Source organism: Fusarium subglutinans, assembly GCF_013396075.1.
Source record: "Fusarium subglutinans strain NRRL 66333 chromosome Unknown NRRL66333_c0000113, whole genome shotgun sequence".
NCBI classification, from domain to species: Eukaryota; Fungi; Ascomycota; class Sordariomycetes; order Hypocreales; family Nectriaceae; genus Fusarium; species Fusarium subglutinans.
The window spans coordinates 72891-88712 of record NW_023502176.1 but is presented as its reverse complement, the minus strand read 5'-3'; the positions used below and the strand labels follow the sequence as shown (position 1 = coordinate 88712).

The window sequence follows — 15822 nt, the reverse complement described above, 5'->3', positions numbered from 1 at the left end:
ATAGTCATTGCAAAATCAGAACAACTTCGCCTCGATCTAATCGCTTTTAACTCCTATTTGGGGCAAAACTTGCCAGTGAACACCGTAAGATCAAGGCGCGAACACGACTTTTCCCTCCCCAAACGCCTGATAAGCACTGTCCATGGCCACTGAGCTTGCCTTAATTACCACTACCAGACTTGACTGTCTGCTACACACTATTCTCCAACAATCCTGGCGCCAAAGAGTTGGAACATTCTCTGCCAGCGTTTCCCATTCCCTGCGTTGGCTTGTGACGGTTCTGGCTCGGCAACTTTGATACCGTATTGCTTTATGCAACATGGAAATGCTCGGTTTGTGAGTTGCGCTTTACTGGAGTTCTTTGACCCGGGCTGCTGTTGATCCTCATCGTCGCTATCAGCTGGAGGTTTTCCCTTTCTTGCCGCTTCCTGAGCAGCTGCCTTTTTCTCCTCCAGATTTCCCCAGAGCGTAAACATCTTGTCGCGGAGGTTCACCAGCGTCTGCTTATCTCGTCTCAGGTTACACGCATCGAGCCCAGTAAGTAATTGAGCAGATTGGTTGTCGACTGCCACCCAAAGTCGCTGCTTCTTATGTTTCTCAGCGACTGCAGCGTCCTCGAGCTCCAGAAAGAAACGCCACTCCCAGTTTCGCACCTTTGAGAAATCATCAAGCGTTCTCTGGATTGGCTGTTCATCTTCAGCTTCAGTTTCGCTATTGGACAGCGACTCTTCACCGTCATCGGAAAGGTCCTCATATTCTGATTCCTTCTTCGGATAAGCAAAATCTGCAAGGTTTGATGGTGAAAAGTCGACAACTCGAACGTTTGCTCTGTAGTTCAAGTTCACAAAGGGCAGGGGAAGTTTTACAAGATCGTCATTTATGGCAGTTTCATGCTGGACAAGTTTTGTGATTTCGGCAATTGGACTAGCCGGCTTGTCTTCATTTTCGCATTTCACTAAAGGATCGTCAGCTGCTGTATCAAGGAGTCTTGTGAGCTCAGGCGAGTTTACCTCGAATGTTTAGGTCCATGAGAGGGACCACATCCTGTTCTGTAGGCTCTCTGGCCTCACCTTGTTTGTTAGTTTTGGCTTTCAATCGTTTCTCATTACGCCTCGATTTAGAGTTGCCTTTTTTTGGTTCGGATTTTGACTCTAAGCCATGCTTGCGCTTTTGTCCGACCCTCAAAGCCTCCTTGATTTCTCTGGCCTGCCCTTTTCTTAAGCGCTCGTATTGTCTTTTTCTTTGCAAAGCCTCCTTTGCTCGCGGATCAAAATTCTCTGAATCGGGATTCGACCCTACCATACGAATACTAATCTTTGGTCCATGCGGATCACGATCTTCTCTCAAGAATCCTTCCAGGTTGGCACCACTGTGGCCTAGTTTGATTTGCAAATTTTTGATTAAAACCCATGGGAGAGTTCCCATATCTTGATCACGGAGTGCAGTTATATGGGGTTCCCAGCATGTGATCTGGATGCATCTCTTCCCAAAAGGACCCGGCCAGCCTGATGGGCTAGCAGCCATAGCATACTTGTCGGTATAGCCAAATGGATCACCATCTCGGCCGATAGAGGATTCGTCGAAGCCGATGGAAAAGTTATGAAAAAACGAGTTCTCTGTGTAATCGGAAACCCATAAAGTCATCTTGTCCCCGCCATCGTGGGGTGGCCGAACGACCTGGACAACGATGTCACAGAAACATCCTTCTTGGACATCTTGAAGTAGTTTGAACTTGTCTTTAACGTTCCGTGATGCAACAACCATGGTCTCAAACATTTCTTCATTGGGTAATCGACTCTTGTCAATGCTGTGATACATTACAGACACGAAAGCATTCTCCTTATTGCCTGGCGGTGTATCTTTGGGGCCACTTGGTGGACAAAGAGCGCATGAAGCTTCGCTAGGGCTTCTCGGAATTTTGGAGGCTTTATATTGAGAGATCTTCGTGTTATAAGTACTCAAGAGAGATGGGCCACGGGACCCAAATGACTGAACCTTTTGTGACAGTCAATATAAGGTTCTTGAAATGTTTTAGGTAACTCACTTTTGCTTGACGGATTAGCATCACATCGCCACGGCCGGGATTCGGTAGGTCTTCTTTCGGACGAAAGATGTCGAAGATAATTGAGTCATTATCATCTACAGATGAGTCGAAGAGCCGAACCTGACATTTGTAGTCTAGATGCGTTAGATAACATAATTTACTGTAGGAATGGATAGATTCTCACCTGTCCCTTTTGTTTTCATAATGTCACGAAAACCAGAAATAAGGCCGTACACATTGACTAAAGCCTTGTCTGCAAATTTCCCATTCAGGATATCACAGATAGGGACGTATCCTGGAAGTGCTGATGAAGATTGGGGAGGCATTGTTTCTGCTGTAACAACGACTGAAGGCTTAAATAGCACCAATAGATGGTCATTGACTGGTAGTAGGTGAAGTTTCGATAAACGAACGATTCTTCGCGATCACGTTCGTGGCAGTATATGGATGCTCAATGCATCGTCAACTAAGGTACCAAGGTAAGGTATGAATCATGAATGGGGTCTGTAGGACGCGATTGATACAGCATCTTGGGCGTTAACGCGTCAGGGGAGCTTACCCCTCCATCAGTAAGTCGCGACAGCACGTGATGATGCATGTGATTTGACCCGACTTCCAAGATTCATTATACAGTACGTTAACGGCACAGTGGCGATCGAGTGGGATATTTGTGAACAGAGAGCTAGACGTTATGGATACACCATGCAATTCTTAACTGTAGATTTATCAATGTGTGTGGCTCAACATCCAAAAGGGAGGCGAGGCGAGTCAGGTCACAGAGGATTTGCCTATTGAGTTTCAAGCACCAAGCAATGACAAAGGGATTGCGGTGAAATGTTCGTTCGTTCGTTCGTTCGCTGGTAGTTACTTTGTTTACATTACCTGGTCTCCAAGTGGATAAAAACAATGACCTGTTCTCTTTAGATTAACCTTACCCACATCATTCACAGAGTAGTCCTCTTTTCATGTCTAGCTCTGCAGAGAGCTGAAGGTGATTGCACAGTGCTGAGCGAACAACTTACGGGCGGAGTGGTTTCTGCCTGAGGCTGACATCACCCGACTGGGGCCCTTACGGTGGAAGCGGTTTCTCTTTAGGTTTAGCAGGCAATCAGTGGCCCAAAGCCCAGAGAAAGACTCGCCCACTGCCTGGGTCAATCATTTCGACGCCCTCCTAGTCCCCGGCCGACCAGACCCAGACCCAGACCCAAGACTTCTCTTCTCCATCAACATCAACAACAAAACTTTCTCCTTTTCCCCCTCCCCTCATCCTCTTCTCCTCTCTGGATTCTCTACTCTACGCTGCAGAGCAAGTCTTCTCTCCCTAGACGCTGAGCTCTTTCCATCATCTTCTCTGCGAACCCTTCGTGCATCTTCCACCCCGCACATCAATTTGCTACTGTTCACCTACCAACGCCCCCTCGTACCAAAACAATCGCAGTCATCATGGCTGAGCGATACATTCCCGAGCATCGCCGAACTCAGTTCAAGGCTAAGAATACTTTCAAGCCTGAGGAGCTCCGTCGTCGTCGCGAGGAGCAGCAAGTCGAGATTCGAAAGGCCAAGCGTGAGGAGAACTTGGCCAAGCGTCGAGGTATTGGTACCGGTGAGAACCGCCCTGGTGCTTCTCTCGGTGCCGCCCCTGATAGTGATGATGAGTCCGCTCCTACCGAGTCCCAGGTATGTGCCTTTCTATTTCTCAACCCTTGGGTTATCCTTGAAAATGCTGGGTTCGCCTGCTGCTTACGCAAAATCTCTTGTCGGCTTTCGCTTCGCCCCGTCCCTCCCGTCTGCCTCTGATGTGGGGGAAAATATACACTTCAAATAACCCCACATTCTGGTTCTGGCGGGTTTGAGCAAAAGGCAGGCTACGGATGCGGCTATGTTCACGTTCTATGCTCATTCTTGCTGTCATGCCTCGCTATGAATAGCACGACCCTGGCTGTGTATCTCTTATAAGCATTTACTAATACCTGTCTCTAGTTGAATGAGGACCTTCCTCAGATGGTGCAGGGTGTCTTCTCGGACCAGATCGATTCGCAGATTCAGGCCACAACCAAGTTCCGAAAGCTTCTTTCTAAGGAGCGCAACCCCCCGATCGAGGAGGTCATCAAGACCGGCGTCGTTAGTCGTTTTGTCGAGTTCTTGCGATCCCCTCACACCCTGGTCCAGTTCGAGGCTGCCTGGGCTCTGACCAACATCGCATCCGGCTCCGCCACTCAGACACAGGTTGTCATTGAGGCTGGCGCTGTCCCGATTTTCGTCGAGCTTCTTGCTAGCCCCGAGCCCGATGTCAGGGAACAAGCCGTCTGGGCCTTAGGCAACATCGCTGGTGATAGCCCTCACTGCCGTGACTATGTCCTCAGCTGTGGTGCTCTTAAGCCTCTCCTTAACCTTCTCGGCGATAGCCGTAAGCTTAGCATGCTTCGCAATGCTACCTGGACACTTAGCAACTTCTGCCGTGGCAAGACCCCCCAGCCTGACTGGACTACTGTAAGTTCTCATTTGAGGAAAGAAAACGAACGCGAATTAACTTATTACCAGATTGCCCCCGCGCTTCCTGTCTTGTCCAAGCTCGTCTACTCCCTTGATGACGAAGTCCTCATCGATGCCTGCTGGGCTATCTCTTACCTCTCCGATGGATCCAATGACAAGATCCAGGCCGTTATTGAGGCTGGCATTCCTCGTCGACTGGTTGAGCTTCTTATGCACGCTTCTACGTCCGTCCAGACTCCCGCCCTGCGCTCCGTTGGCAACATTGTTACCGGTGACGACGTTCAAACACAGGTCATTATCAACTGCGGCGCCCTACCCTGCCTCCTGTCCCTTCTGAGCTCTACCAAGGATGGCATCCGAAAGGAGGCATGCTGGACAATTTCCAACATCACTGCTGGCAACTCTTCTCAAATCCAGGCCGTCATCGATGCCAACATTGTTCCTCCTCTGATCCACCTTCTGCAGAACGGAGACCTCAAAACCCGCAAGGAGGCTTGCTGGGCTATTAGCAACGCCACCTCTGGTGGTCTGCAGAAGCCGGAGCAAATCCGCTATCTGGTTTCCCAGGGGTGCATCAAGCCCCTTTGCGATCTACTTGGCTGCCCCGATAACAAGATCATTCAAGTTGCGCTGGACGGTCTTGAGAATATCCTCAAGATCGGTGACCTCGACAAGCAGGCCGCTGGTGAGTCTGGCGACTCCATCAACCGGTATGCTCTGTTCATTGAGGAGTGTGGTGGCATGGAGAAGATCCACGACTGCCAGAACAATGCCAACGAGGAGATTTACATGAAGGCCTACAACATCATCGAGAAGTACTTCTCAGACGATGAGGAGAACGCCGATGAGGGTATGGCCCAACAACCTGCTGGCCCCAACGGCACATTCGGCTTCGGTACCAACGGTGCTGCTCCCTCAGGCGGTTTCGACTTTGCCAAGGGTAGCGACGCCATGGACATGTAAAAGGCTCGCCGGTTCGGATTGAGAATTTCGATAGGAAATCCAGAATGTGGAGCAATCCCAACCCCCCCCCCCAAAAAAAAACATAGCACCATCACAACACCCCTTCCCCCGGAACAGTTTTATGTGACTGTCGTTTACCCCCATCCCCATGATATCACACCCCATACCGCGTCTTTTTAATGTATCTGGAAGGTTTATACGAGGGAAAATCTCACCCCCTCAGATTACAGGCCCTATGGTAGCTTGAAAGCTCCAGCCTGAGAGTGATGAAGTAAGACGAGAGCGGAGTCGGCGGTGGCGTTTGGCTTCTCGGTCATGAATGCTCATGAGAAGATTCTACAGACGCCGACGAGTTTACGTGTATACGCTGAAGACATCATGATGGTTGATGTTTATGCACATGGGACTTGCGCAGGACGACCGCTGAGGCGAGGTGAGAGGCAGCGTCAATCGAGGACGGATGCCTTGGAGAGGCCTATGCTAGTGCACCAGGACTTCTGAGAAGATGAAGCTCGAAATTACGAAATTCGCTGCCAAGTGGTGGTGAATCTGGTTCAATGGTAGCCAGAGACCGTAGTTAATCCAAAAGAATATGATGGGTGTTTGCCCCTCATTCATGATTATCAGGCATGATGATATGTAATGATTTTCTGGCTGTAGATTGGTGCCAAAAGAAGACGACTCATTTCGTCGTACTGGAATGAGAAGGGAATCTATTCGCGTCCGTATCTACCCAAACTATGTTTCGTTGAACTTTCCATAAGATCATAATCGGAGTCATCCCTCGAAAGGGTTTGAGCGTAAATAGCGGGGCCACCAGGTCCGTATATAGCACAGAACACGTACTGTAATATGGTTGCACTATTGCACATGACGCACAGTGTGAAATAAGATATATTTCGTTTTTCCCCCAAACGCTTTTACTTTTGGCCATACAGTAACTGATCTCTTTCTTTCCAAATTACAGCTCTTGCGAGCAGTTCCGGAAAAGAGAGATTCCTGTGATACAATATGGATACCGGCACTTGGCAGTATAACCCGAGCCATATTTATTACATCGCCTTTCATAAGTAATCATCAAGAACTATTGCGCGGCTGACAATTATTACTGGGTGTCGAGTGAGCTCCACTAAGTAATCGATCACCAACCCGGCATTTCCCATATCAATTCTACAACAACACGACCAACAAACCACATCCATTCAAAATGGTCAAAAAGGGCAAGGGAAAGTCTAGTGGCGGTATAGATCTTTCTGATCCCATGCCGTCTGCGCCGCCTAAAGACCAAGGAAAAGGAAAAAAGGGCCAAAAAGGTGGCAGTTCTACTCCTGAAGCAGCTCTTTCGGGCCCCCCAAAACCTACGGTCAAGCAGCTCATCGGCGGCTCTTCATGGACAGGAAAGCTGCCAGTAAACCTACTCAGCGAGTACTGCCAGAAACAGAAATGGGAAAGGCCCGATTATGATACCAAGAAGACCCCCGATGGTTTCTCTGTATGGGTTACTATGAGCGCCAAGGATCCTAAAACCCAGCAGATCACCAAACTAGAACCCTTCAAAATTCCAGCAACTCATAAGCATCTGATTATGCGCCCTACAGCAATAGAAGCCAAGCATGCCGCAGCAACATATGCCCTCTTCAGAGTGTGTAGCATGCAGAATAAACACATGGTTCTCCCACCAGAGCACAAGTCATTATGGAAAGACTTTCAGGCCCTCAAAACCCAAGATATGAAAGAAGGCAAGGCCTGGATGTATGAACCGGACCCGTTTAAAGCACTTCAAGAGCGTCAAGAGGCAAAGGCTACCGCAGAAAAGAAGAGGAGAGAAATTGAGGCCGCTAAGGCCAAGGCCGCTGCCATGCCTGGTGCTTCTGGACTGGTCCTTATGAGTAATGCCGGTAAAGGAGATAGTCGGTCATCCAACATCATGAAGGGATGGAGTACTGCACCCAAGGTTGAGATGGGGAAGAAGACAAGAGCACAGTTAGAGACGTTGCTGCGAAGCGGCGTCAAGTGGAATCCAAATGGTGTCCAGATGTCGAAGCCTCAAAAAGACGCTATTATTTCTGAACTCAGCAAGCTCAGCTTCCGTAAAAGCCATGTTGAAGAGGCAGTCGAATATTGCAAAGATCGAGAAGAGACACTGGAGTGGCTTCTCATCCACGTCCCTGAAGATGATCTTCCTCGTTGGGCCTTGCCAGAGAGCTATGCGGCTGGAGTGTCGGTCGGAGCTACGAATCTGAGAAGAGAGGGCATCATCAAACGACTAGCTCAAGCAGGTTACTCACTTGAGCTGGCTACAAGGGTGCTGGACGAGCAAGGGGTTGATGAGGACAAAGCCGCAGAGACCTTACAAAATTTGCTCTTTCCCCGAGAATCTCAGGATTCCGCTGATGCTGACTTTTTGGATTTGGGCTCACCTGAGGAACAGTGGGAAGAGGAAGTCGGGAGTCTTGAAGCGATATATGGGGAGGGTTTCGAGCGTGAAGGCGATAACGTCATTCGAATCAAGCTCGATTCTGTCAAGAATGGGCAACAGACCGTCGATGCCTCTTTTCAGGTTCGACGTCCAGCTAACTATCCTGCCAACCTGATTCTATCGATTGTGGCAAACATTCCTTCTTATATCAAGCTGAGCATCATTCGAAAAGCACTCGAGTATATCGATGAGTCTTTGCGAGATGAGCCAATGAAGATCTACCTGGCTATGGACTGGGTCCAGCAGAACATCAACGGCATCATTGAAGAGCCTGGAAAGCTGGTGGATATTTCGGCTGTCTCCTCAGCCGCAGCCGAGTACAAACCTGTTGCGGCTATTGCACAAAACAAACGAAGTACACGCGCCCCAAAAAGGATCAAATGGATCAAGGATGAGAAAAGCCGGGAGCAATGGCTTCGACGGCAAGAGTCATCATCTTTGAAGAACATGGTATCCAAGCGTCAGGGTCTCCCTGCCTGGCAGATGCGAGAAGCCATAATCGGTACCGTCAGAAGCAATCATGTCACTATCATCAGCGGAGAAACAGGATCGGGTAAATCAACACAGTCTATGCAATTTATCCTGGATGATCTGTACGCGCAAGGTCTTGGTGGTTGTGCAAACATGATTGTCACCCAGCCACGACGAATCTCAGCACTTGGCCTTGCGGATCGTGTAGCAGAAGAAAGATGTACACGGGTGGGCGAAGAGGTGGGATATGCTATTCGAGGTGAATCTCGGAGATCGAAAGATACAAGGATAACATTTGTGACGACGGGTGTTCTACTCAGGCGATTACAAACCTCAGGGGGGCGAGTAGAAGATGTCGCGGCGTCTTTGGCGGATGTCAGTCACGTTGTGATCGATGAAGTACACGAGCGTAGTCTCGATACTGACTTCCTCCTCAACCTTATCCGCGATGTCATGAAGGTCAAGAAGGATATGCTCAAGCTAATTCTGATGTCTGCGACACTTGATGCCGCAACTTTTGAGAGATATTTTGCCTCGGAGGGACTCAGCGTGGGCACAGTCGAAATTGCAGGCCGAACATTCCCTGTAGACGAGTACTATCTGGACGATGTGATCCGTATGACCGCATATGGAGTCGAAAGCTCTGATACAGAGTTCATCAGCGGAGAGGCTCTGGGCAAAGTCATTCAAAAGTTGGGACATCGCATCAATTACAACCTGCTGGTAGAGACGGTCAAGGCCGTTGATTTCGAGCTATCCTACGAAAAGAAACCTGGTGGCATTCTGATTTTCCTCCCTGGAGTTGGTGAGATCAACCAAGGTTGTCGCGCCCTGAAAGCCGTTAATTCGCTTCATGTTTTGCCACTTCATGCTTCACTTGAGACACGCGAGCAGAAAAGGGTGTTTTCTGGTGCTCCTCCAGGAAAGCGAAAGGTTGTGGTCGCGACCAATGTCGCAGAGACCTCCATCACAATAGACGACATTGTTGTGGTAATTGACAGCGGAAAGGTCAAGGAGACCAGCTTCGATGTGCAAAACAACATGCGCAAGCTCGAGGAAACGTGGGCATCACGCGCCGCCTGTAAGCAACGACGTGGTCGAGCTGGCCGAGTTCAAGAGGGCAGATGCTACAAACTCTTTACGCAAAATCTCGAACAGCAAATGCCCGAACGACCTGAGCCAGAGATTCGCCGTGTTCCGCTAGAACAGCTGTGTCTCTCAGTTCGTGCTATGGGAATGAAGGATGTTGCTGGGTTCCTTGGCAGGTCTCCAACACCTCCTGACGCGACTGCCATTGATGGAGCTATGAAGCTCCTGGGACGCATGGGAGCACTCGATGGTGACGAGCTTACAGCCATGGGTCAGCAGCTTGCTATGCTCCCGGCTGACCTTCGGTGCGGCAAGCTGATGGTGTTTGGTGCCATCTTTGGTTGTCTAGATGATTGCGTGACCATTGCAGCGATTCTGAGCACAAGAAGTCCCTTTGTTTCTCCACAAGAGAAGAGAGACGAGGCGAAGGAAGCTCGTATGAAGTTCTACAGAGGTGACGGGGATCTCTTAACTGATCTTCAGGCCTTTCAGGAGTGGGATTTCATGATGCAGGACCACATACCCCATTGTCAGATACGATCATGGTGTGAAGAGAACTTTCTCAATTTCCAGACCTTGTCGGACATCTCCAATACGCGCGCACAGTACTACACGTCCCTGGGAGAGATCGGTATCGTGGCACCCTCAGAAGCGACAATCGAGGGTCATGCACATGGAGCTAGCTCTGATGGATCCCAGCTCCTGAGAGCGCTGGTTGCTGCAGCTTTCACACCGCAGATCGCTCGCATCCAGTATCCCGACAAGAAGTTTGCAAGTTCGATGTCTGGTGCCGTGGAGTTAGACCCTGAGGCAAGGTCGATCAAGTACTTTAACCAAGAGAATGGACGCGTGTTTGTTCACCCAAGCAGTACGTTATTTGGAAGCCAGGGTTTCTCGGGGAATGCTGCGTATATGGCTTATTTCAGTCTGATCTCAACCAGCAAGATTTTCATTCGGGACCTGACACGTACGTATATCCCCTCTCATGTTACAAATCTTGTTCGGTTGCGCTAACATATCAAACAGCCTTCAATGCATACACACTCCTACTATTCTCGGGACCTATCGAACTCGACACTCTTGGTCGAGGTCTACTTGTTGACGGCTGGCTCAGACTTAGAGGATGGGCGCGTATCGGTGTTTTGCTGGCTAGACTTAGAGGAATGGTTGATGAGCTGATTGCAAAGAAGGTTGAAAGCCCAGAGATGAACGTGAAAGACGACGAGGTCATCATGCTGGTTAGGAAGATGATCGAGCTCGATGGTATGGATGCTTGAGTAAAAAGTCTAAGGCCGTGATAAATGCAGATAGAGGTACATTAGATTTGGATTCTTAGCTTGACGGCAGCATTCTTCTTATATAGGAAGATCTCGAGCACGACACAAAAGTTAGAAAACTTAGATTCTTATTCACACTCAAACGCTGAATTCTGAGATACTCTTTCGACACACAACTCAAAATAGATATCTGTTCATGGCTGTGCTTCGGAGACTTGGGTATGAAAAGACGACTCCACCGCGGGGCACTCTCTATCATGAATGCTGCACGCTCTCAGCACAGTATAAAACACTAACTAATATTAACGCCAACGCCAACACCTGGCATCCTACAATCGTTTCCAATATCCCCACCTAAAGACATGTCTCATAAAGATTCAGAGCCAGAGGAGGCCATTACCAAGGAAGAAATCCGTGATGAGGAGCCTGCAAGGAAGTCGACCCGCAATGCATGCAAGTCACACACTCAACCCTCTCGAAGCATTCTTACAAATGACAGTCGCAGAACTCATGGCTCCAAAGAGGAAAACACCACCCGAGGCAAATACAGCTCGGCCATCGCGTAGCGGGAACCCGTTCAAAGACCGCATGGGCTTGGGTGCATATCTCGAAGATCCAGCCTCTTACCCATCTTCACGCGTCATCTATCACAACGAGGACTTTGTCGCTATAAACGACCGTTACCCAAAAGCCACAATACACACTCTTCTTCTCCCTCGGTCGTCAAAGTACAATCTTCTCCATCCATTTGATGCCCTAGATGACCCAGAGGTCCTTGCCAAAGTGAGAACGGAGACCCAGCGCCTTGAGGCTCTGGTCGCAAAGGAACTCCAACGTCGTCTTGGCACGCACAGTGAGAGTGATGCTCATCGACAAGCCGTGCTCGATGGAGATGCCGAGCCGGACCAGGGTGGAGAACTCCCGGACGGTCGGGACTGGGCTGCAGAAGTCAAGGCCGGTGTGCATGCGGTACCAAGCATGAGACACCTTCACGTGCACGTTTTCTCGAGAGATATGTTCTCCGAGGCATTGAGACATCGCAAGCACTACAATTCGTTCAATACGCCGTTTCTCGTTGATCTGGACGACTTTCCGCTTCCAGCTGATGATCTGCGCAGGAATACGAAGGAAGAGGCGTATTTGCAATGGGATATGAAGTGCTGGAGATGTGGGCTCAACTTTGGGAACCAGTTCCAAAAGCTAAAACGACATCTCGAAGAGGAGTATGAGTCATGGAAGAAACTTTAGATAGGGGAAATGGGAGGGGATGGGATGGGTGGGATGAAAGGGCCTGCTTTACCCGTCTGTAAATTAGCATAATATTTGTACAACTCCTGAGGAGCACAATCCCAGTATAACAGTTCCATGAATTCTTCCTGACCCTCACCCCTCGTGTTCCCAAGCACCCTAAAGCAAATCAACCAAATCCAGACCCTATAGTGAAACTAGGAAAATTCCGCCGGCGCTGATTATTCATGTTGGGATTTCCATATTGGCCATAATCGAAATCCTACTCGGAATCTTCGCCATCCTCGTCGTCTGCCTGGAACAAGTCAGTAAATAGTGTTCTAGGTCGAAGGGTATGAGAATGGAATTCTACCTCGTCCTTAGCGGGCGAATCATTGGCGGCATCATCATCCTCGTCGGCTGGGAGATGTTAGCACATAATTGATTAGGGTTTTGTAGAGATTCCTTACCAGGCTCATCGTGCTTCGTCTCTTCATCCTCTGATACATCGACAGCCTTTGGCTTTCTGCCACGCTTCTTGCCATTCTTGGGCGTTGTGGCAGCAGACTCTGTGCCGCGAGCAGCTCGAGGAGGTCGACCACGTCCCTGCTTTGGCGTACCATCATCATTTACTGCAGCGACCTTCTTGGGTCCAGCGGCGGTCTTCTTGCCAGAACCTGGGGGTCGGCCGCGGGGACGTCCTGTTGGAACATAGACCTTCTTGGGCATGGGCGCAGCACCCTTGGGAGGTCGTCCACGACCGCGCTTGACGGGAGGTTCAGCGGCATTCTTGGTTACTCCGGCGGAGGATTTGGGGATGCGAGGCGAGGCATCGCCCTTGGACGCGACATCTTCCTTAGTACGCGCCATGATGCGACAGAGAGAAAATAGCGGGAGAGATTGAGTTGGTGACAAACGTAATAAAATTTCCCGAAAAATCGCACAGTAAAGTACGATACTAGTTTATTCGGTTTGATTGTTGTAGCTGAAAACGCGACAAAAGATTGTTGTGGGATGTAGAAGAAGAGAGGGAAGACGAATGTTGGATGTCGCGTTTCGTCTGCAAAGGTATCTGTACCTTGGTACCTAAGCTCAGCTAAGGTGCAGCGCCCTAATTAGCAGTAAAATTGATCAAGGGTGGCTGGAGTTTAATTCGCGTCACTTGGTCCCCGCAGCAAAGAATTTGGGCTCTCGGGCATGACAGAATAACTCGAGAACAGGGCAGCAGACAGAAGGAGTGATATTTCTTTCGAAGATTGACGACAGTCTAAGCCTGATTCAGACTAGAGCTGCCGCGTCCTGATGGGGCCGCTTGGCCCAAGCTCCTTTCTGTTAAACCAGTCAAAACCTGTACTACGCAGACAAGGGCCCCCTGCAACTGCCCCTAGCAACGTGAATGACGCTGGTAAACAAAAAATACCTACAAGGGAAGACGGTGAGATGTGGGTTATTCTTCGACATCGACTTCACGACAGCATCGACAACGCCAACAGCATCCTTATGACGATGGCTCTGGACTCGAGATTGATGCCTTCTCCCTCATCACCCTCGGCGTCTTTTTATGAGGGCAGGGTTCACTCTTCGGCTTCAACGCCATCGCTGAGATCTCGAGATGCGGCTTTATCCATGCCCGCCAGAATGGAAGGGGGAGGAAATGTCAAGGTCGTAGTCCGAGTGAGAGCATTTCTCAAGAGAGGTGAATACACAAAAGCACCCGGTCTTTCATAGAACCTATGTATCTGACTAGTCTACAGAACTTGAACGCCAGGCAAAATGTCTGATCCAAATGGACCCCATCACTCAACTCACAACACTATCCGCACCCGATGATCCTGACCCAGAGGCTGCAAAGCTAAAGGCCAAGAAGGTCATCGAGGAAAAGAAGTTTACTTTCGATAACTCCTTTTGGAGTCATGACACTAACGACAAGCACTACGCCACTCAGGAAGATGTTTACAACAGCCTTGGCGAGGACTTTCTCGATCACAACTTCGAAGGTTACCACACGTGTATCTTTGCGTACGGACAGACTGGTTCTGGAAAAAGTTACACCATGATGGGCACTCCAGACCAGCCTGGCCTGATTCCTCGGACTTGCGAAGATCTCTTTGAGCGTATTGACGCCGCTCACTGCGAGAACTCAAACGTCGCCTATAATGTTCGCGTCTCATACTTTGAAGTCTACAATGAGCACGTCCGTGACCTCCTCGTTCCTCCTCAGACGCACAAGGCGCCCAATTATCTCAAGATTCGCGAATCTCCCACCGAAGGTCCATACGTCAAGGATCTTACCGAGGTGCCCGTGCGAAACATCAATGAGATTCTGCGCTACATGAAATTAGGCGATACATCTCGTACGGTAGCGAGCACAAAGATGAACGATACAAGTAGTCGAAGTCACGCCGTTTTTACAATCATGCTGAAACAAATTCACCACGATATGGAAACCGACGAGACGACAGAGCGAAGCTCTCGCATTCGACTGGTAGATCTAGCTGGTAGCGAGAGGGCAAAGGCCACCGAGGCTACTGGTGCGCGATTACGTGAAGGTAGCAACATCAACAAATCACTGACCACGCTGGGACGTGTAATTGCCGCTCTAGCGGACCCCAAGGCCGGAAGGGGTGGAAAGCGAAAAGAAGTTGTCCCATACCGAGACTCAATCCTCACCTGGCTTCTCAAAGACTCACTAGGCGGAAACAGCAAGACGGCCATGATTGCCTGCATTGCACCCTCAGACTACGATGAAACCCTTTCTACGCTGCGATATGCCGACCAAGCCAAACGAATCCGGACTAGGGCTGTTGTCAACCAGGACCACATATCAACAGCCGAGCGAGACGCACAGATTGCTGCCATGGCGGAGGAAATTCGTATGCTGCAGCTTTCCGTATCAGACTCGAGACAGCGTGAGAAGAACGCCAAGGAAGCTGAGGACAAACTGGAGGAGTACCAGACTCATGTCAACTCTATGCAGCGCATGATGGAGGAGCGCAGCATGGTAGCTGAGAGCAAGATCAAGAAGCTTCAGACGGAGAATGAGGCTTTGAAATTGCACCTAAAGCTCGCTATCGAAAGCCTCAAGAACCCTATTCCTCCTGTTGTCGTAAAGCCAGAACGAGAAGTCGACGAGCAGGACAAGGAGAATACCTCCGAGTATAGTGAGTACGATGACGATCAGTACGATTCGGAAAGCACAGCATATGGTGAGGATGAGTTGCAAGAAGAAATGCAGCAATACCTCCAGGATATGGGGAACTTGAGGAAGTTGATGCAAGGAGACTTGACGAGGTTTAAGAATGAGAACAGCGCGAGAATGCCACTAGGCGCAAAGGAAAACCTCTGAAACAAATGGTCAACGACGCAGAAGCGATTGAAGGAAGATTTGCTAGCATGAATGGAGCATGGTGTTTTGGAAGCGTTGTTTGAATGACCGGGTCGGATTAGATTCACTGGATGTCTCTTTGAGTTTGCTGGGCAATAGGCTACGTTACTTTACGTTACATTACAAATGATTTAAATATGAAGAATTCTATCACATACGAGTCCTCCGAATTGGAAGGCTTAAAAAGCACTCTTCCGATCCGTCGGTTAACGTTACAGGATGAACTGTTGATATGATCGTTGTCAAACTAGTTTCACTAAGCAAAGTGCTTGACCCGATTGGCTGAATCGTTTCGTAAACCTCAGTTTCAGTCTGATCAGGGATATCTGAAACTGTCACCATGATTCGTCAAAACGTCAGCTGAGAAAATAGAGCATAAGTTGAACGCAGTAGC

General features: G+C 49.4%; 6 protein-coding genes across 6 annotated transcripts; 4 read left to right on the top strand and 2 right to left on the bottom strand.

Annotated features, from left to right (window-relative positions):
* Positions 1 to 197: 197 nt before the first annotated feature.
* FSUBG_8324 (protection of telomeres 1) lies at positions 198 to 2370 on the bottom strand (the record flags this gene model as incomplete). Its single annotated transcript, XM_036686721.1, has 4 exons — positions 198 to 955; positions 1011 to 1995; positions 2045 to 2178; positions 2229 to 2370. 4 exons carry the CDS (start codon positions 2368 to 2370, stop codon positions 198 to 200), a joined length of 2019 nt encoding a protein of 672 aa, XP_036536181.1.
* Positions 2371 to 3487: 1117 nt separating this feature from the next.
* Positions 3488 to 5500, top strand: FSUBG_8323 (importin alpha SRP1; the record flags this gene model as incomplete). The annotated part of the gene is made up of 3 exons (XM_036686720.1): positions 3488 to 3721; positions 4025 to 4534; positions 4586 to 5500. 3 exons carry the CDS (start codon positions 3488 to 3490, stop codon positions 5498 to 5500), a joined length of 1659 nt encoding a protein of 552 aa, XP_036536180.1.
* A 1207-nt stretch (positions 5501 to 6707) lies between these two features.
* Positions 6708 to 10816, top strand: FSUBG_8322 (helicase; the record flags this gene model as incomplete). Its single annotated transcript, XM_036686719.1, has 2 exons — positions 6708 to 10506; positions 10566 to 10816. The coding sequence occupies 2 exons, from the start codon at positions 6708 to 6710 to the stop codon at positions 10814 to 10816; spliced, it is 4050 nt and encodes a 1349-aa protein (XP_036536179.1).
* Positions 10817 to 11263: 447 nt separating this feature from the next.
* FSUBG_8321 (aprataxin) lies at positions 11264 to 12064 on the top strand (the record flags this gene model as incomplete). The annotated part of the gene is made up of 1 exon (XM_036686718.1): positions 11264 to 12064. One exon carries the CDS (start codon positions 11264 to 11266, stop codon positions 12062 to 12064), a length of 801 nt encoding a protein of 266 aa, XP_036536178.1.
* A 262-nt stretch (positions 12065 to 12326) lies between these two features.
* On the bottom strand, positions 12327 to 12913 carry FSUBG_8320 (AT hook protein; the record flags this gene model as incomplete). Its single annotated transcript, XM_036686717.1, has 3 exons — positions 12327 to 12359; positions 12417 to 12463; positions 12514 to 12913. 3 exons carry the CDS (start codon positions 12911 to 12913, stop codon positions 12327 to 12329), a joined length of 480 nt encoding a protein of 159 aa, XP_036536177.1.
* Positions 12914 to 13681: 768 nt separating this feature from the next.
* Positions 13682 to 15389, top strand: FSUBG_8319 (kinesin; the record flags this gene model as incomplete). The annotated part of the gene is made up of 2 exons (XM_036686715.1): positions 13682 to 13739; positions 13798 to 15389. The coding sequence occupies 2 exons, from the start codon at positions 13682 to 13684 to the stop codon at positions 15387 to 15389; spliced, it is 1650 nt and encodes a 549-aa protein (XP_036536176.1).
* Between the last annotated feature and the right edge of the window lie 433 nt (positions 15390 to 15822).